Here is a 22,609-nt window from a genome sequence, read left to right as displayed (position 1 = left end):
GCTTCGGGCACCTCTCAAGTTACCACTTGCCCGCCTGCCGCCACCACCAACACTAGCACCACAGCCGCTTCACTGATCTGTCAGAGGAGTTATTTACACATCAGTTGGAAGAAATGAGTGATGCGCAACCATTATTGCCAGAGGATGTAGATAACAGGGATATGTCTCAGTCAGACAGCATTACACACATGGTCGTACGGTGTGATGATGATGATGTTGTCATCAGTGATGACAAGGAACGGGACATGGCTAGCTTGGTATCCAACCTTGTGCAAATGGGGAGTTTGCAGTTGTGCAAATGGACTGTTTGCTTTTGTTTGCGGTGCGTTAAACGGGGAGTTTGGTCTGTCACTGTGAAGCTGGCATAGCCCTTACACTACCTGATCGATACAACATCATACCTGATGTTTTAAAGCACGTTATTCCAAACAATTTAGGAATGTTAGGTGATTTATGCCCTTTATGGATTAAAACCAGACTCTGCATCAACTATGTAATTTTCCATGGGAGTTTTGCCATGGATCCCCCTCCGGCATGCCACAGTCCAGGTGTTAGTCCCCTTGAAACAACTTTTCCATCACTATTGTGGCCAGAAAAAGTCCCTGTGGGTTTTAAAATTCGCCTGACAATTGAAGTCTATGGCAGTTCGCCCGGTTCGCCTGTACGCGAACATTTGCGGAAGTTCGCCATTTGCGAACGGAAAATTTTATGTTCGCAACATCTCTAATTATATGTAATGCAGATTATTACCTTAAATTGTATTGTATTTAATTTAATGATCAGTGGCTAATGAAGAAATCCAGGGGATGTAAATGTGATGTAAATGTTGTATTATGTTTTGGTTATATTTGTTTCTGTTTTCTTAGGTTAAAAGTTTTTACTCCTACCAGAATGAACCCACTCTCCTTCTAAATATCAAGAGAGGTCTAGCGAGCCTGTTCCAGATACAGTTTAACTCCGGCGCTGTCAATGAGGTAATACTGTTTGTAACATGACATGTGGGCAGTTAGATCAAGTATTAGCTTGTTTCTCAGCATGGAACTGATTGAGTCATCAAAGTTCTTTATGTAGAAGATCAGTAGAAATCATCTGAGACATGTGGGTGTCTGATAATCACAAAATGGGATGATGAGAATCATTGACTTGTTGTGGTGGGATGGAAATCAATTTTGAGTCTTGAGAGTTTATACAAGTAGCATACCACCTGTTTCATGGTGCATGACTCATGGTGAAATACACATTATGATGGCATATTAATAATGGCGTGCTTGAAAAAATCACCCATAACGTCTTTTAGTATAGTAGTATGTAATAAATAAATATATATATATATATATATATATATATATATATATATATATTTTGACATTGATCCAAATTACGTACATGGAATTAGTACACACTTCAATTATAAAATGAAGTCAATCACTTGCGCATTAAGTGTTATATAATTAATATAATGTCAGATGGATCCTTATTGCACTGGAGAAGCCAATGTTATTACAGTGAACACTTTATCATGGGCATTTGGATTGGGCAGAAATAACCATTAACCTCTTAGGACACAACAAAATGCATTGGGCACTCAATTTTGGTTCCTACCCAAAGAGGTGTGAGCAGTGGTGAACTAATGTAGAAAGGGCCCTGGTGAAAAAATAAAAAAAAATGTTGCCCTCCGTATAGCAAGGGTGGCAAAAAAGTATATCACCATCTATTGTACAACTTCCTCAATGCGTTGCCAGCTGGGGATCTAACTTTTGTCCATCCTTGCAGGGTTTGATTTAGCGCTGAGCGGTGTTTGAATGTAAGCATGTTTTTATATTGAGTATATGTGAGCAAATGTAGGGGTGTGCTTGTATGTAGTGTTGGTGTTTGAGTGCAGGCATGCATTTGTGTGAAGTGGCATTTGTGTGAAGTGTTGTTTTTTGAATGCAGGGGTGTATTTATATATAATGTTGGTGTTTTAATACAGAGGCGTGTTTGTATGAAGCATTGACGTTTGAATGCTGGGCTGTTTTTTCTGTGTAGTTGAAGCTTGAATGCTGAGATGTATGCACTCTATAAATACACACATAGACTGATACAGATATACACACTGACACACATGCAGATACACAGATGCAATCACTGACACACATGCAGATACACAGACACAGTGGCATACACAATGACACATGCAGACACACATACAGACACACATGCACCAAATTTTAGCCACCCTCCTGTTTCTTACCTTTTGGGTGCAGAAAATTAGCTTCTGCTGGCTGAGGGAATGTACAGTCTGGTTCTGCTGTTCTCACCCCCTTCTTTTCAGACTGTGCCTTCATTTCTTCCTCCGACACAGCTCGGTGTCTGCAGTTAGGAGGATGTGACAGGCTCTTACATCCTCCCAGCACTGGCTGCAGATATGAAGGTACTTAGTCGTGCTGTTAAAGGGCCGCAGCATACGACCCATACACATGACACATGTCCACTCGCTGGAACTAAGTGCATTGGCCACTCATTTAGCCCCCTCAGTGTGCGGGCCCCAGTTCTGCAGCACAGACCACACCCGCAATATTTCTGCTGCTGTCTGTGAGGTGTGAAAAATTAAGATCCATAACTCTTCCTGCAATACGGCACCTGCATCTTAGCTCCCTGTCAATCATTGTTATAGACTCATTCCTTCACACCTGATAGTCAGCATATAGAAAGCATGTAGAGAGTGGAGAAATGAAACAATATTTCTGTTCCTCCTCTTAATTTGCAATTTTCATCTTGTCTTAGCCTTGCTTGAACTAGATTATGATGTAATTTGCTAAAAAAAAAAAAAAAATGTGTTATTCGTTTCACATTCGACATTACTGGCGTTATTAGTTTTGTGCTTTTGTTATTTTGTTTGACTCTTTTGTCTTCCTTATAGAGAGTAGGCCTGAACTGGCCATCGGGCAAACCGGGCAAATACCCATGGGTATCCCCGGCCGGTCCATGCAGGGCCGACACTGTCCGAGCACTGGCCCTGCTGTGTGCCTTCATGGGCCATTGGGAAGATCAAAGATCTCCCTCACTGGCCAACTAGCACTAACAAGCGATCACCGGCTGGGGAGGGAGAGGAGGATCTGGGGGAGCTCTAGCCAGCAGCTCCGCCGGGTTCCTCTTGTGAAGTCGGAGCATTGCCGCGGTTACTATGGCAACGTTCCAATCTCGCGACAGTCTACTCACCACTACGACCACCAGGGATTCAAGGGATTCACCTTTATGTCTCCCCTCCCAGGCAAAGGTAAGAAGGAAGGGAGGATATAAAATATAGATTTTTATTTTTTAACATATTTATGTATTACTTTCATCTTCCCCCTACTGCACACCATACACACAAACACTAACCACACCCTTCACACACTTCACTCCTGAAACACTTCACACAGTCACAAAGACACACACATACACAGCATCTTTCATACACACTGTGCACCCTTCACACAGACACACACAGACACACAGCACCTTTCATACACACTGTACCCTCCACACAGACACAGACACACACATACACACAGCACCTTTCATACACACTACACCTTTCACACACACACACACACTGCACCCCTCTCACACACACATTGACCTCTCACACACAGCCTCACACTGCACCCCACACACACACACAGCACTCATTCCCTCCCCGCACACCAAAAACACACACACACACAAACTGCACTTACACACTGAACTCTTCACACAGACACATACACACACTGCACCTTTCACACACACACACACACACACACACACACACAAACAAACACACAATGCACCCCTTACACACACACACTGCAGCCTTCACACACTGCACCCCTCACACACACACACACTGCACCCCTCTCACACACACATTGACCTCTCACACACAGCCTCACACTGCACCCCACACACACACACAGCACTCATTCCCTCCCCGCACACCAAAAACACACACACACACAAACTGCACTTACACACTGAACTCTTCACACATACACACACTGCACCTTTCACACACACACACACACACACACACACACACACACACACACACACACACACACAACAAACAAACACACAATGCACCCCTTACACACACACACACTGCAGCCTTCACACAATGCACCCCTCACACACACACACACACTGCACCCCTCTCACACACACATTGACCTCTCACACACAGCCTCACACTGCACCCCCCACACACACACAGCACTCTTTCCCTCCCCGCACACCAAAAACACACACACACACAAACTGCACTTACACACTGAACTCTTCACACAGACACACACACACATACACACACAAACACACAATGCACCCCTTACACACACACACACACTGCAGCCTTCACACACTGCACCCCTCACACACACACACACTGCACTCCTCTTCCCCCCACTGCCCACCAAACACACACACACACACACACACTGCACCTTTCACACAGACACACACTGCACCTTTGATACACACACACATGAACTACACCCTTCACACACTGCACTCCTCACACACTACACCCTTCATACACACACACACACACACAATGCACCCCTTACACACACACACACACACACACACACTGCAGCCTTCACACACTGCACCCCTCACACACACACACACACACTGCACTCCTCTTCCCCCCACTGCCCACCAAACAGACACACACACACACACACACTGCACCTTTCACACAGACACACAATGCACCTTTGATACACACACTGTACCGTTCATACACACTGCGCCTTTCATATACACTGCACCTTTCACACACACACTGCACCCCTCACACACACACACACACACTGCAGCCTTCACACACAGTGCACCACTCACACACACAAACTGCAACCCTCACACACACACTGCACTCCTCACACAAAAACACATACACACACATATTGCACCCTTCAAGAGCATTGAACCAACATGCTCACTTTGAAAGGGGGCGTGCATGTCATTGGTGATGACAAAACACCCCCTATCTGGCCCCGCCCCCTTCTCAGCGGGCCGCTTTGACTCAAAAATGCCCGGGCCGAATTTCTTTCCCAGTCCAGCCCTGATGGAGAGATACAGTTGATTAAGAGTCTTGTTATTATTCCCTCATAGGGCAGATATAAGTCTTTTAACGTATTGGCTCAACCTATGTGTAGTTCATATATATTTCTATTCTGGTTTATTTTCCAGGCTGATGTCTCTGGTACCTGCAAAGTTACATATCAAACACGTGAGAACCAGATAATCAAAATCAAAGATCTTGAAAGCTGCAAGATATCAAAATCTGGATTTACAAACTCCAATAAGGTAGAATAAGCCAAATGTATAAAAAAAAAAGACACAGTATATATCTTTCAGGCAACAATAGCATCAGAGTGATATAAGAGATGTTGCCTGATTTCAGTAGTTTTTTCTGTATTTTGTTTGTCGCGCTCTTATATTTAAAGTGAATGCATTATTGTACAGTGAAGAGATTTTTGTTTATGTAACATAATAATACTAAACACTCAGATAAGTTTTTTGTAATGATAGCTTCTCTGCCATATTTTTATTTACCACATCATTTTTTATTTATTTTTTAATCAAAATCTACACTTTTTCTTTATATATATATATATTTTTTTTTTCTCAAAATATTCAATATTGCCCTTTTTTTCTAAAGATTCTCAAAGCCACATAAAAATGTAAGTTATCATTTTGGTCCTTAAGCCCTCGCGTTTGTTTTTACTAAATATTGACTGGCCGTATGCCTTTCTCAGTCAATAGAATATGAAGCAACAGAAGTAAAAAACAGATTCTGTTATCAGGAGTTTAAGGTTTCATTTTAATATTTTTTAGCTGTAATACTTTTGGATACATTTTAAAATTATTTAATATTTTAAAATATAGTTTACTTTTTTAACAATTTTTTATGTATTGATATATTTTTTTTTATATATGGTATATATTTTTTTATATGTTAAACAAATCATTTTAAAACAAAAAGATAGAGAAATAGCGCACTAAGCATACCAAGAGATCAACTAACAATTCTGGAGTGAGGAGCAATTTCTCTATCTTTTTGATTTACTTTTTAGCCTTTATGGGGGGCTTATTTTACTAGTTGAGAGCTTCAATCAGTCTATTTTACCTACAGGTCGTATACATATATTTAGCCTTACCATTTTCTCCACTCACTAGGGTTATAGCTTTCTACCCACGTCCAATACAAATCAATTTAAAAGTTTATCCAAAAATATTAAATTGTTTGACATGCTTACCAAAAAATATAAAATCAAGGCCTAAGTCAATAATTTCATTACATCAGTAGTTAAAACCCATGCAAAAAAGTTTGAATACTTTCTAACCCTTTCTGGTTGTGTGTACTATAACTGTAAAATCTGTAATATTAATTTGTCTTCCATCTTACGTCACGTGAACTCCACAAGACAAATATTTAAATGACTGCCGCAAAGCCTTTCTCTTTCAAAGAAGATTAATCTGCAATCTCTAATTTACATGGGAAATAGTACATGTGTAAATGTCTCCCTTATTTTACAGGTCCTGGGAGTGACTACTAAACAAACATCAAGTACAAGCTATGTTATTGAGGATGACATTATTAAATCTGTGTTGGCAGAAGAAAATCATGTCTTGACTCTCAATTCATATCAGGTCATTGCAGCTAAAATTGTATGCAAGTAAGTAGGCTACTGTGATCTTGACTATTTTTCCTGTTTTTTAACCATATCAATAATTATTTGTACGTGCATGAAAGAACAAAATAGCAGATTTGTTTATGTATTGTTTTCCATGGATATCTAAAACATTTCAATTCTAGACTATTGCATTTCTTTTTTATTTGTAGATTCTTGTAGAAATATAGAGTTGCATATAATATTACAGATTATGTAGTAGGGGTCTGCAATCTATGGTACACATGGCATGAATATCACATGAGGTGTCCTTGCGTGGCACACAGGCTGGCATGGGAGATCAGCTGATCTCCTCCATAGCCGGCCCAACAAGGTTCTAGTGAGACCAGGAACCATGCAGTACTTGGAAGGAATAGCATTTTGACCCCCCACCCGTTTCCAGGTTTCCTGATTCTGCTTCAAATTTCTGCTAATGGTGATTCAACATGCAGTGCTGCTTAGTGCTGGTAGGAGCACTTCTTCCTAGTGGTCATAAAGGGACGCTATAGGCATGCAAGCCACTACATCTTATTGAAGTGGTCTAGGTGCAGTTTCCCTGTCCCTTTAAAGTGGCACAGTCAATCCCTCCTCCTCCCCAAAAATGAAAAATTAGTGTGTCATAAAAAAACACATTATGAAATATTAATTTTGACCTTATTGGGATTTTACTGGAATTCCAACACAGTCAAGAGATATATATAGAGAAAGAAGGGACTACATTGCCTCTGTGTCTTCTCTGCCTGACTTTCTTAGACTCAGGGCAGAGCTACAGTGTCAATCCTGACAGCCATCACCAGTAAAAGCTGCAAAAGATTGGCTATTTCTATGGAGGATCATACGGTCTTGCTGGATTCTCCATAGATCTCGATGCTGTGCTTACAGGCATTCAGGAAATTACAACTGTGATGTCGGAGGAAACCGAACAAGATGACCGTGCCTGAGAGTCATGTTCAGATAAGTAAATTTCACCATTACCTGCCATCTGCAAAGTCCCCAGACAGTCACAGTGCTGCTTGAACTCTGCAATATAAAACATTGCAGTTTCAGAGAATGTTTATATTGCAGGGGCAACACTGTAGGCGTTTCCTGCATTTACATGCGAAACAACGCTGGACATTCTTATGCTGTGCATGAGGATGTCCATTGTCCTAAAATCTCTCATAGAAAAGCACTGAGTCAGTGCTTTTCTATGGAAAAGACCTAACACTGTAGTGTTTTTTTGTTTTTTTTAAAGAAGAATCCACAAGGGACAAGAGAAGCCTGCATCAACTGTGCTTTGTCCCCACTTGAGCCCAGGGGAGAACCCTTCTGCCATTGGTGGTGAGTGGGAGCCCTAAATAATAATGTGAGGGACCTATTATCATCCCTATCCCCACCCACTAGTGGAGGGTGGGGGCATTAAATGATTATGGGAAGTGGACCTATTGTCCCATCCCAACCCCCACCCATTGGCGGTGGGTGGGTGCCCTATATAATAAAATGTGGATATATTGTCCTCCTCAGCCCCACCCGATCGCATGGTGGAACCCCAAGCCCCTAGTCACCTCCCAATAAAAAAAATACCCTACCTACCACCCTCACCCTAATAAAGGAAGGAGGGCAATAAACTAAATAACTATAAAATAAAAAAGTAATACTTTTTAGTAATGTATTTATTTTTTCTTCCATCTTCATCTTCATTTTTTTTTTATCCCCAAAACAAGCCAAATATAAATCCATAAAATCACATAAATCCACAGAAAATCCAGACAAAAAAAATAATCCATCTTCACCCGGCAAGGGCTCCACGCAGGGTGGGGAAAGGCTTATAAAGCTTTCCCACATTGTGCAATCTAAATCAGAAAGCTGTGAGTTAAATTGCATCTCCCCAAATTATTCTTAAACACGCCGCCATGGAGGGGGACACTAATCTAATCTAATCTAATAGACCCACTCACGGGACACTATGTCCCCACCAATGTTTTTATTGAAATAGGTGCCCCACCATGGGGGCATGGGCGACTTGTGCCAGGTTTTTATTGGATTAGTGACTGAAAAAGAGAAAAGACTGAATATTGAGATTTTTGTTTACCAGAACTGAAATTGTGGGAATGTTTATCATTAGTCAATAAATTTAAAATAACACTATTGCCGCATAGGGATCTTTTTGTAAAGCTAATATGTTAATGTTACATACAGATACTTTATCAATAAAATGTGATTTTCTATATACAGGCAAAAACTGGGGCTGGCATCCATTTCAAACGGACCCAAAGAAACTGGAGGAAAGCAGATTTCATCAGTGGTTAAGGGAATTGATGCAAAGTACATGTCTCTACCCTTAGTGGCAGATGAGCTAAAATCAGAGTGCAAAACCTGCCCATCAGTGAGTGTTCTGCTATCTAGTTTTATTTATGATGAGTAGATAATTTCAAGGATTTTTATTTGATTATGAATTACCGTATATACTCGAGTATAAGTTGAGTTTTTCAGCACATTTTTTGTGCTGAAAAACCCCCACTCGACTTATACTCGAGTCACTGTCTGTATTATGGCAACTTACATTGCCATAATACAGTCAAGGACCGCCGGGCTCATTACAAGCCCGGCAGTCCTGTTGCGGGCTGGCAGAAAGCGTTTACTTACCTTTCCTGCAGCTCCTGTCAGCTCCCTTCTCTCTCCTCCGGTCCGGTATGCTCCCTTCTCCTCCACTGTAAGTCTCGCAAGAGCCGCGGGGTCACAGCGTTACCACAGGTTACCATGGCAACGCTCCGCGCGGCCGCGAGACTTACAGTGGGAGCTGACAGGGGAGCTGACCGGACTGGACCAGAGGAGAGAGAAGGGAGCTGATAGGAGCTGCAGGAAAGGTAAGTTACAGCTTCTTGCCAGCCCCCTCCTACACAGCCCATCCACTGGACCACCAGGGAATGAGAGCCCCCCTCCCTGGTCATGTATCAAGCAGGGAGGGGGGACGAATAAAAATATATATTTTTTAAAATAATAATAAAATAAAATATGAATAATATTAAAAAAATTATAAAATAAAAAAAATATGTTAATAATATAACAAAAAAAATTATATTAAAATAATAATAATTACAATAATAATAATAAAAATGCCCACCCCCACCAAGGCTCTGCATCACATACACAAACACACTCTGCATCACACACACACACTGCATTCATACACACACACACACTGCATTCTTACACACACTGCCCTCATACACACACTGCACTCATACACACACTGCACTCATACACACACTGCATTTATACACACACTGCATTCATACACACACACACTGCACTCATACACACACTGCATTCATACACACACACTGCACTCATACACACACTGCAGTCATACACACACACTGCACTCATACACACACTGCATTCATACACACACTGCATTCATACACACACACACTGCACTCATACACACACTGCATTCATACACACACACGCACTGCACTCATACACACACTGCACTCATACACACACTGCACTCATACACACACTGCATTTATACACACACTGCATTCATACACACACACACTGCACTCATACACACACTGCATTCATACACACACACTGCACTCATACACACACTGCAGTCATACACACACACTGCACTCATACACACACTGCACTCATACACACACTGCATTCATACACACACACACACTGCATTCATACACACACACACACACACTGCATTCATACACACACACACACTGCATTCATACACACACTGCATTCATTATCGACACACACTGTAAATAAATATTCAATTAATATATTTTTGGGGGATATAATTTTATTTAGAAATTTACCAGTAGCTGCTGCATTTCCCACCCTAGTCTTATACTCGAGTCAATAAGTTTTCCCATTTTTTGTGGTAAAATTAGGGGTCTCGACTTATATTCGGGTCGACTTATACTCGAGTATATATGGTAGTTGTTTTTTATTTTAGATTTTTCCAAGTGTGAATTTGCATTCAGAATTAGCTGAAAATAATAAATTGGTTAAGATATAAATAACTGGATATAACAAAGCATTTGTAGGCACTGGGAGACATCTTATGGATGATGCAAGGACTGTCAAACATGTCTTTTAGAATAAAAATGGACAGATCTCACATGTATTTAGGTTCAGAGATCATAGTTTTGCATGCATGTATCATATGCTACATCTTACTCTGTTTGGGGGCAGACCAAATTAACATATTTGTTATGAATAGGAGGTTTGACTTTGAGGGTTGTAAAGTCTTTTTTTTTTTAACGAGAACTAGTACGAAAGAAATGTAAACATCAAGCTAACATTTGTTTTGAAGGTCACCACCCTTCATAACCAGGATATTGCATACTCATCTGCTAACTTTAGGAAAAAACTGACTATCATTTTTACCCCTTAATAGTTCTGAGTGGCACTCCAGCCACTTGTGATTGGTTTTCAGTTAGTTCAGTTGCCATATTGTTCTTTTTTTTTTTTTTTTTTTTTTATGTTTCTGCACTATATATATTTTGTGATTCATTTTTTGGCTTACCTTGGCAATAAGGATGGAAGTCTATGTAAATGTATACTATAGAAATGTATATTTTGCACACCCTTTGTTTGTTGTCTTTTTTTGTGTCTCAGGAATCTAATTGTTGCTGAGAAGAATTGCACTTAATTGGCTTTTTTTTTTTGCATATGTAGTTAATAAGTTGTTGTAGTACTTTTGCACTTTGTATTATTGGTTGTTTGCAATTTTGCACAGTATTCTTGGTGTTATAATCTTTTTAAAAAAAGACTGCAATTTGTTTTTGTTTATATAGGACAAGGGGTAGGCAACCTTCGGCACTCAAGATGTTGTGGACTACATCTCCCTTGATGCTTTGCCAGCACTATGGGTGCACCAGCATTGTGGGAGATAGAGTCCAAAACATCTGGAGTGCCGAAGGTTGCCTACCACTGAATAGAGTATACTATAAAGCATAAATGTCTAAGTCTAGTGGAGAAATTCAATATGCCTATTTAAAAGATGTATGATGGAGTGATATACAAGAGGAAACTTTAAAAGTAGAGCTGTGAGTGAGTTGAATTGGAAGGGCATACCATTTGTGTAAGTTGACCCAGAAGCCCTAAAAGTGTGCCAGAGAATGTGTAAGTTTAACAGACCCTTTATATGAGCGGACTCTGCTGGTGTATAGTAGGAGGTTTCAGGGCTAGAGAAAAATGCTTGGGTGAAAAGTCAGCTCTTTTTGATAGCAAAGGCATTGCATAAACACCCTTTCTCTTGTTCCATCACCTGCAACCTAAATGCTCCTACATCAGTTCACCCCTCATTCTAGGTCTGTCACTTAATCTTTCCCCATGATTACATATCCATCACCCACATTTTCTTCTATTTTATTCTCCTATAATGGCATCTCCTCCCTTATTGTACCCCTGCTGTTCGATATTCCACATTCCATGTCCACCTCTTTAATGGATGACCTTCTCTAAACTTCTATCTATTACTTGCATCTTAAGATCCCTTGTTTCACCATTCTCATCTCTCCTCGACTTACAATTCTCATTCACTATCCCAAGACATTATGTGCATCTTAAGATCTAGTGCTGTGAGCAGCTTGATTTGGTCCATTATTGGACACAAATTCATATTCAAGCATGTGTTATTTACTACATTTCTGTGTGTGGTTTTATTTCAGCTTTTACAGGAATGGAAGGCCAATCGTAACAACTTCATACCCAAAAATCTATCAAAAACTGGTGCAGGCCGTAGCTTTCTAGCATTAATTCAGAGCCTTCGAAGAGCTAAGAAATCAGACATTCTGAAGATACTAAAATCTGAAAAGGATGATGTGCTGTGAGTATGCTTTAGTAGCTCCTGTTACGTTTCTAAGCTTTTAAATAGTTTGATAAAGAAGCACACAAGGTCTATATGGATCAAGCTCATACTACTCCACTCTTTGTGTAGTAATAGAAGACTAAATCCTGTCAATCCCCTCAAGTTGCCAGAACCGATGAAGGGGTTGATTACAGTCTATTGACTGATAATCATTAACATGTTTATAGCTGATAATGCGAATACTCTTCGACAACTGTTTTACTATTATCAGTCTCTCATAAAAGTGGCAACGAAATATAACATTGTATGCTTATTGAATTCAACCAAACAACTGAAAACACTCAACTAATAAACCAACACCCATAAAATATGCAAAGTGCGTATGTATGAGCGTTACAAATACTACAAATTAGGCAAATATTTTGTTAGTTCATAAACGAACCAAATCATCCAAATTAAAATACTTTTTTATATCTACATTGAATGTTCCTTCATTTTCCAGATTCATTGATAAATTCAAATGTTGGATTAAAAAATATTTTTATTAAAATTATTTGGTTTGTTTATGAAACCACATCTACTACATAATACAAAAATACATAATACAAAAATAACTCCAAAGGGATATATACATAAATATTTTTATTAAACCACAATAGGCATAACAAACATAAAGCACAAAGTAAAGTGACAACAAATAAGACAATCAAATATGCAATGATATTTACCACAAATTCCACAAGCCTAATCTGGCAGAAACACGAGTCCATAATAACCCCAATGTTTCGGCACCTCCTGGCTGCCTTTCTCAAGGGTGTTGAGGTATTTCTATTGTGGCATCTCCTCACTATCAATAGAATCCTCCAAACCCAACCTCTACTCTTAACCCGCATCAATTTTGCTCCATGTACCAGAACTTCTTGTTCCTGTTTATCTCCATTCTCCTATAATAGAAATGTCCATTCAGGCATAGAAACCAATCAGTCCTTATTCGACCTCTCAGTTAAAGGATAAAATGTCAGGTCTTAAAAATATTTTTAATGTAGTCACTAGTTTTGAAGCAGGAATTTCAGCTGACCTGCTGAACACCAACTTGTGAGTATTAAGTATCACTGAGTAAGAGTAGTACAAGTAGTAGTCAGCTTTTGGCCATGCGATGCTGAAAACCTTCCCATTCACGGAGAGACTCTGAGATCTTCTTAAAAGAACCCAGGGAATTTCTAAGCATAAATATGCAGATCAAATCTTTGAGTAACATTATCCAATAAAAAAAAAATGTTTTCAAATGAAAATTAACCTATTAACCAAAAACATGTATTTTATTTTCATTAATGTTTAAAGTTTGGCCAGTAAAAGGCAAAATAACAAAACATAGATACAGAAGACAATTTCTATCCCGTCTCTGGACACAGGCACTAATTTAAAACAAAATTCTTCTTAATCGGTAATGGACTGTTTTTATCATAATGTCTATCCAGCCTTAATGGATATTAAGTTAACCACCAACTTGTACACATTTTAGAAACCAGTGGTAAGTTTTCCAAACATTGTAGAATATGGTCATGTTTCTAAAAGTAAAATACTTTTTTCCCATGAATACATTTTTGTAGAAATTTTCAAGAGCAAACAATACATTGCTTATACTATGAAAGTAGAATGTTCATCACAAATACGACACAAATATGACAATGTCATCAATCTTGAGATACTGTCATAAAATGTAAGCAGGAGCTGATTACGCTGAACATGCATGGTTAATGAATTTAAAAATGTAATGCAGCTATGGACCCTGTGTTCATTGTGCCTAGAAGGTAATCAGCTACACCTCGCAGACATGACCCAAATAAGGTAAAAACAAATTGTCCGGGGTTGCAGAGGGTATTTGGGATCTGGACTGCCCCCATGAGCGAGATCAGTCTGATATGCAAATGGTATAGGTTCTCTCTGTAATGGCACAAGTGAGCAAAAATATTTTTGAGACATGAACTGGGACTATCTGAAGGGCAAGGTACTGAGTTACTGATCTTTTGCCTTTTCTCGGAGCTCTCATATTCTTTGTTTTTGATTTTTAGTATATGTTAACATATAACTTTACTTAGAAGGCCATGCGGCTAAGAAAAGAAAAGGGAGAAGGTGAAATAAGATAGGTGGTAGGGCAACACAGAAAAGAGATAAGGAAAGAGTGCCAGTGTAGTACAGAAAGATAGGTGAACCTACAGACAGGAGACCTTCAGATCTCCTAGGGGAGAGGTGGCTATAATTTTTTTTTCAATTTCTTTTGATATTTGGAGAGAGCGCCCAAAGGTCTCCCTACGTGGATTTGTGTTGGATCCAACAGGTCTAAAACCATTTGTCTAGTGGATGGATTAAGAGATTTCCATATCATAGCCATAGACAATTTTGCAGAAATCAATGTGTAGTATTAGGATCTTTTAAATTTCTTTATGTACGCAAAATATACAAGAGAAATACCTCAGGTTGAAATGGGAGAGAAATGCCTCTGAAATAATTAATTAGCTCATTTATAGTTAAAAAATGGTCCTAACAATTGGCAAGTCCAAAATATATGTAAAACTTTGTTTTAGTTTTAAAAAAAAATTATGACCCTTTCTAGCTTTTATCTTTTATTGTGTTAATTAAAAATTGTATATTTGTTAATTTAAATTTATTGAAAAAGTAATATTTGACCTTAACAGCAGCATAATAAAAAAAATATTTTTTGTCATTCCTTCTGGAAGTCCTCAACTCATTGATGCTGTGACTTTTGCTCAGACATCTGACTCATTGGAAGCGGTACTGGAATTTCTGGATTTCAATAATAGCCGTAGCTCTTTGTTGCAAGAGAGATTCTTATATGCCTGTGGCCTGGCCTCCCATCCTAATGAGCTTATGTTGAGAGCTCTAGTAGTAAGTTTACATGATGTATATCCATATATTATTTTCTTGTTTTATTGATACTGAAGCCACCTCTTTGGAACTCATAAATCGCAGAGTGCCAGAACCTTATTCTCCCAACTTTAGAGGTCTACCTTTTGTCCTTTATTCTTCTTTAGTTCTGTATGCATCACACTGTTTAATATATATATATATTTTGTCAATCTTTGTTTATTAGAATACTTTTCAAAGTATTAAGTGGTACAGAAATTATAAATAGAATAGCATATAAACAACACTGTTTAATATTTATGAAAATTAATATCAATGTGCATTATACTTACTGAATACAATTAGTGTGTACAGTTGTTTTGGAATACCTTTAAATGGTCCCTTTTTCCCCTGGAGGCCAAATGGAGAATCACAAAGTAAAAATGTATTTGTAAGTACTTTACCCATGTCTTGTATTGAAACAAATGCTGTCTGTCCCACGTGGTGGATATTCCATAGAGTAATGTTCATTTTGTTAAAATGTTTGTAATTTCCTTGCCTTTTATAGCTACACATTCTGTTACAATGAGAACAAGCAACTAAATGGGATTTTAACATTGGAAATACAGAATTAAATGGACACTCTAAGCACCCCGAACACTTAATAAAGTGATTTTGGTATATAGATCATGCCCCTACAGTCTCAATGCTCAGTTCTCTGCCATTTTTGAGTTAAATCACTTTGTTTGTGCAGCTCAAGCCACACCTCCATTGCTGTGACTTACACAATACACACTGAAAAAGAGTCTACATTTTTTATCTTCCTTTATGTGTTTGATTTAGAATTTCTTATCTCCTGCTTGGTTGATAGATTCTTCAACAGTCTCCTGTGTTTGATTAAACTTCAATTACCAAGCAGGAGATAAGAACTTCTAAAGAAAGCACACAGTGATGTTAGATCTAAATGAAACAAATTTTTATGGAGGCTTTGAGAATCACAACCTGAAAAGGGGTAGTCAGGTCTACATAAATGCAGATAAAGTGATTTAGCGCCTAAATAGCTCCTAAGTAGTAAGACTGCAAGGTTATGATCACACTAAAACCGCTCAATTAAGCTAAATGTTGTTTTAGTGCTTAGAGTATCTTTTTAAGTCATATACAGCCCGACACTGGATTATGATTCTGAAGTTAAAGGAACTATGGGGTCAAGAACATTTAAGTGTCTTACCCCCCCCCCCCCCTTGTCCAAAAAAATTCAACTTATTCTAGTGCCGCGCGGGTCTGCCAAAGCTGGCCCCGCCCCGATCCGCCTTCTTGGTGACATTAGAATTGCTGAATTTTAGCCAAGCCAATGCTTCTTCGTAGGCTGAAATCGACAAGGGGGCGGGCCAAACACCATTTTAGCCTATCAGCTAAATGAGAAAAATTCAGCGTCCCCATGCAGAGTGTGGAGATGCTAAACAGCAGTGCTGCCTACTATTCAGCACTGCCCAGGAAGCACCTCCAGTGGCCATCTGAGGTGTGGCCACTTGGAGGTATCCCTAGGGGGCACCTTCAAGTGGCCACTCCTCAGATGGCAGTGTGTGCCTTAAAATGCCTGAAAAGGCAGTGTTTACCTTAAAATGCCTGAAGGCAATGATTATACTCACCAGAAGAACTACATTAAGCTGTAGTTGTTATGGTGACTACAGTGTCCCTTTAGCTATTATAATGCTGGATGTTCAGCAGTAGTTACCAAGACAGTCATACATTTCTCCAGACACTGCAATAGGTTATCTCCAGCACTATTTAACAGGCATAAGCACCAACAATAAAGAAATGATGCCAAATGTGCTACATACAATTTATTTAAAGGACCAAAAATAAACAAACGTTTTGCATGCCAAAATTGTCCTTACACAAAGAAAGCACACTCATCCATAAAAATAGAGAAACAGAAACACAACAAAATGACCCTCCCCATTGAAGAGCCAGATGCCTTCACCATCATTTGCCGAGTGATCTGCAAGTCTATGGCATCTAGGTGCGCTGCCGTTAGTTCTTTATTGTTAGTACTTATATTTGACCCTTCCTCGAGCAACAGGATACAAGGTTAGCAGCACAATGTTAACAGGATATTTAATTTAGATTTTTTTTTAAAATGTATTGTGTACTGCAGTAACCCTTTCTCTATCTCCTTGTGGCCACACTGTTTAACAGTCATCTTTTTAGTTTGTGGTCATGGTAATTGCAGAGTACACAAATATTCCCGGCACACTTAATACTGAAATATTCTGGCCAGGCCCAGTCAGTTATCCATGGGATATCCTAAATGTAGTGGGAAAAATGAACCACTACCTGAGAAGTATTGTCTATGCTCTAAGTCTATAGTATCTCAATTGCTACAGTTTATTTCAGACACCTAGTGGTCACATTTGTAAATTGCAGGATGAAACAAAAAAAAAAAGTGGCTCCTGATAAACTCGACTCTTTAATTCAGAGCTGTACATGGGTTATACTCATCTGCCCTGATGCCAATTTGATATAACCCTAGAAGTTACTATTTAAGTGCACTTATTGCCGTCATCTTAAATCTTGTCCTAAAAGACTGTACACAAAAGGCAGTTCTTCAGGCCTTGTTAAAGCTAAATTAGTCTAATAAAACAGGTATTAATGGACTGGATTCTTGAGTGAGCCTTAACCCCTTAAGGACCAAACTTCTGGAATAAAAGGGAATCATGACATGTCACACATGTCATGTGTCCTTAAGGGGTTAAAGGGCTAAATTTGAAAAATCTATGTTTTCAAACTTATTTCCACTTGTATTTAATTTTAAATCTCCAGGATAAAAATAAAGGAATCATTGCAAACGAAGAAATTAGAGAAACAGTGGTCATAATTATGGGGGCCCTTATCAACCAGCTGTGTAAAGAAGGAGGATGTAAACTACCGGTAACTATTATATTTATACTCAGACGTTTAATAAGGTTATTGAATTGTGGCCACACTTTATGTGTATAAGTGTATTTCATGAGTATTCTATATTCACTACATTTGATTTATCATGTGTAATGGATATCTATAAAATGTGTTTAGTTAAAATCTGTTTAGATTTTTTTTTCTTGCTTTCTTCTTTATACATTTCATGTTTTTTTTTTCTTTCTTCATTTGACAATGACAAGCAATTAGTGTTTTTCTGTTCACAACTCACTGTTTAGTAAATGAACCTCAATATTTACAATTTTTTTTAAAAAACGAGTTATAGTTGGGATTTCACTGGGGGAAAGGGTGGTTAATATAACAAAAAAAAAATATTTATAAATATTTAATCAAATTATTTTTGGTTAATTTACAGGCAGTTCTGGAGGCCAAGAAGGTTGTCCTGGAAGGATTACAGAATCCCAAAAAACCTTCTGATATTAAGACTCATCTATTAGCCCTGAAAAATGCCAATCTTCCAGAAGGAATTCCATTGCTGTTACAATATTCTGAGTCTGGGGAGGGACCCATCAGCAGCATTGCCATCAATGCACTCAAGAAATATGATACAGCATTCATCACTGAGGAGGTAACAGAGTGAATAAGTCAGTAGACATACTGAACATAGAAGAGACGAAACAACTGTGAATATTGTTAATTTTTTATTAGACTAACAGAAACCAAGATGGATGGATTGGTGGATGCATGGAGAAATAGGAATAGTTCAACTTTACAATAGCAATATCACAACTAAGAGTATTCACATATAATATGTAAATTCACATATGCCATGATTTTTAATCTTAACAAATTGCTAGTAAATTTAAGTTATTTCCCTACAGCATATAACATACAACAACATGCATTTAGTAAAATTTGCACAAATATTTTCTTAGCCTTTAAAATCGTACATATTTCAGCAAGCATTGCCCACTTTTTGCCCAGCACTTACTTCCTTGTTAGAGCATTGTCCAATCAACTGATTCTTTTAAAGAAGCATTTAGGACAAATCTCCAATTCAAAATTTTTAATAGAAATGGATAGTTTTATTGAGATTTATCAGTCTTAATTTTTATATGTCGATTACAATATTTACTTCCTATATAAAGCTATTGAGTAGTAAAATTCGTACAAGGCTCAGAATGATGCTGATTGGAATGATATCACACATAAGCCATTTTACAAGTGATTGCCTCATTATCCCATTACAACAGATGTCTACTTAACTCCCATCAGCCTTAGTCATAATTTTACTGGGCCTTGCAGTAGTTGTAGTAGATCAAAGACAAGCAACTTCTTACATTCAAGCTGAAGAGACATAAATTGCTAGCAGAACTGCTTGTAGTATTTTTTCTGACCTCTGCACCTTGGAAGGGTATACAGGTCACAAACTATATTATTTGTGCTTTAGACAGTTACAGAGTTAAGTTAACTGAGAACCGTGCAGCAGGAGCTTTCACACTGGAGGCTGTATTGTCTTAGGAGAGTAAGGACTTATTTTGTTTACTAAATAGCAATTCCTCTATCGAATCTATGCGAAGATGTACAATCAGTAAGCCAAAAGTCAAGGTGTTTTGGGGTTAGTGTATTGTACATTCTGTGTTTGCATAATATGTGTTGCACACAACTGACATTGCCAGCGAGGAAGAGAATATTCCAGCTAGCTGATTGACAGCCCATGGAGGCAGCCCTACACACAGAAAAATGTATTTATCTTAAAGATTATAAAAAATAATGGTCGCATGGACAAGATATTTGCACCATAACAATTTCAGTAAGATGATCCTTTTAAAAAAACTAAGTTATGATGAAAAATGCTATTCATTTAATTTAAAATTTTGTATAGCTTATCTCAGTTTTTGAAAACCTGTTAACAACCTGTTAAATGTTAATGTAAATTAAACTTAATTAAATTAAACTTTCCCCTAACACTAATTGTAACTCTTACTGTAACTTTAACTAATCATCCTAACCCTAACATCTACAGCATATAACAACTACATCATCACCATTGCAACTACAGAATATTAAAAAAAAAAAAAAAATTCAGATGTATTTTGAAAAAAAATATTTTTCAAAATACATTGCTTGAATATAGTGACAGATTGATGTCCATTGGAAATCTTTCAAACCATTTAAAATACTTTGATACTTACCTTGCTGTGTCAGGTGCCTGTGATCATTCCAGACTGAGTTGGTCGATAAAGTACAAATTCATGCTTTTATATAATCACACCAACTCATATCAGGTGTGGACATTATTTATTGGCTGAGAGCCATCAGTTGACATTCTCAAGCAATGAAACTTAAACTTTAAAATGGATTAAAACATTGTAGCAAGATTGATAAACCAATACTTAAAGTCAGGTCTTTTTTTGTGCAGACTAGATACATTGGTAAAAAAAAAAAAGCATGTTTGTAAACATATACCTTGCCAAACTAGGTAAAGAAAACTATGAACAGAATTTATCACCAAAATTATAAAATCCACGAGAAGACAGTGAGAACAGCTGCCGCATCTATTATATTGAGCAATAAACCCTCCTACATGGATGTTAAGAATCTGCTTCTTTCTATCGGGGAGCTCCCGAAGGAAATGAATAAGTATATGCTCTCTATATTCCAAGATATTCTCCAGTTCCAGATGCCAGCCAGGTACAGTGCATTACTTTGGTTCCATGATAAATGCGTTCCAGCAGTTCTGTTCAATTCTTTAGTTGTACATTAGACATGCAAATTTGACTTCACTGTTAACCATCTTGTTTTATGTTTTCAGTCTTTATTTTTTGTCTCCCTCCTTTGAGCCTATGCATGTCTATTAAGCACTTATCTATGACTACTTGGTCTACTTTTGTCTGATTGTTTGGTCTCATGCTCTTTACGCTTTGCATAGGTTTTAGAATTTCTTGCAAAAACAATGTAAAACAACATAAAACATTACCAGTAAATGTTACATGTAAATATTTGTTAAACATATCCCTTGACACAAGTGTCTTATTATCTGCAGTAAATTAGTTCGACAGAATCTGAAGGACATGTGGATCCATAATTATAATCGTTTTTCAAAGTCTGGATCTTCATCTGCTTACTCTGGATATATTACACGTATGTATCTTTATTATTATTGGTGAGTTTTGATTATGTCTGGACAGTTTACACATTTATGATCAAAGGATAAATCTGACTGCCATTCTGGGGTCAAGAGGGAATTTTTTTCCTAGTTTGTTGCAAAATTGGAAGTGCTTCAAACTGGGGTTTTTTGCCTTCTTTTGGGTCAACAACAAAAAACAAATGTGAGGAAGGCTGAACTTGATGGACACATGTCTCTTTTCATCCTATGTAACTACGACTCTGAGTTTACTTTTTAATAAGCATCGTTTGACATGGCCTAAAGTATATTGTTGTAAAATCTTTTTATTGAAAGATATAAGAAATAGTGAACTTTCAAACGATAAAGTATGCTACACTATATATGTATATATATAATCTCACACCATAATGGTATGATACATAATGTGAAACAAAGGTTTTCATACCAATTAGGCATTTTTGGTATTAGGAGATTATTTTTTTTAAAATTAGTTAACATTTATTGTAAGCAGTAAGAGACCCAAGTTCAATACATGTAAGGGAAGAAGAAAATGGGAGGAAGAGGGAACAAATCCAAATGTGGAGCAAATTGCGTGGTCACATTAATACTTAGATCTCTTCATATCAGTGTATTAAAACTTATAAAAGTAGGACACATAACTACTAATCCTTCTTCAGATCATCATGTTAAAACTTATAAAAGTAGCAAATTATGGATGAAGTACTGAGTCCGTGGACATTCCAACTCACCCCAGGGTTTGTAAACAGTAGTATTGCAGTGACTTAACCTTTGCAAGATCTAAAGTAGCAAGAGTCCACCAATCTGACCAAACCCGGTGGTGGGTGGCATACAACCATCTAGGACACGTGTGATGCTCTAGATATAAGTAATTATACAAATTTGGGAATGAAAGACTATGCAATTTCCTACAAGTAATTTAACTCCACTTCAAAATTGCAACAATAAGAGTTCGAAATTAAATTGTCTGGACTCAAAACATCGCTAACTTGGGTGAGGGAAGGGAACAAACCCAAGTATTGAGCAAATTACGTGGTCACATTGCCACTGAATCCAAGTACATTCTGACTCACTCTAGGGTTAGTAATAACTTAATGGCCTCTATTTGCAGCTAATAAAGATTCAATTAAATTAATTTCTCTCATCCCATACATCCATTCAAAAAACAAGGGA

General features: G+C 37.9%; 2 protein-coding genes across 2 annotated transcripts in view; one reads left to right on the top strand and one right to left on the bottom strand.

The window, feature by feature from the left end:
* MTTP (microsomal triglyceride transfer protein) overlaps positions 1–22,609 on the top strand; it is a 113,951-nt gene that overhangs the window by 71,780 nt on the left and 19,562 nt on the right. Inside the window, exons 4-13 of the mRNA XM_063458586.1 lie at positions 867–974; positions 5,200–5,316; positions 6,550–6,689; positions 8,898–9,048; positions 12,365–12,522; positions 15,243–15,411; positions 18,193–18,300; positions 18,704–18,916; positions 20,771–20,982; positions 21,335–21,432. Of these exons, the coding sequence (XP_063314656.1) occupies positions 867–974; positions 5,200–5,316; positions 6,550–6,689; positions 8,898–9,048; positions 12,365–12,522; positions 15,243–15,411; positions 18,193–18,300; positions 18,704–18,916; positions 20,771–20,982; positions 21,335–21,432 (1,474 nt within the window). The remainder of the gene's footprint in view (positions 1–866; positions 975–5,199; positions 5,317–6,549; positions 6,690–8,897; positions 9,049–12,364; positions 12,523–15,242; positions 15,412–18,192; positions 18,301–18,703; positions 18,917–20,770; positions 20,983–21,334; positions 21,433–22,609) is intronic.
* The window catches only part of TRMT10A (tRNA methyltransferase 10A), a 158,528-nt gene that overhangs the window by 129,370 nt on the left and 6,549 nt on the right, over positions 1–22,609 (bottom strand). The window lies entirely within an intron of this gene.

The sequence above is a fragment of the Pelobates fuscus genome, chromosome 6 (assembly GCF_036172605.1).
Source record: "Pelobates fuscus isolate aPelFus1 chromosome 6, aPelFus1.pri, whole genome shotgun sequence".
Classification (NCBI taxonomy): Eukaryota; Metazoa; Chordata; class Amphibia; order Anura; family Pelobatidae; genus Pelobates; species Pelobates fuscus.
Note: the sequence above shows the minus strand (reverse complement) of the source record. Positions and strands in the feature narration are given on the sequence as shown.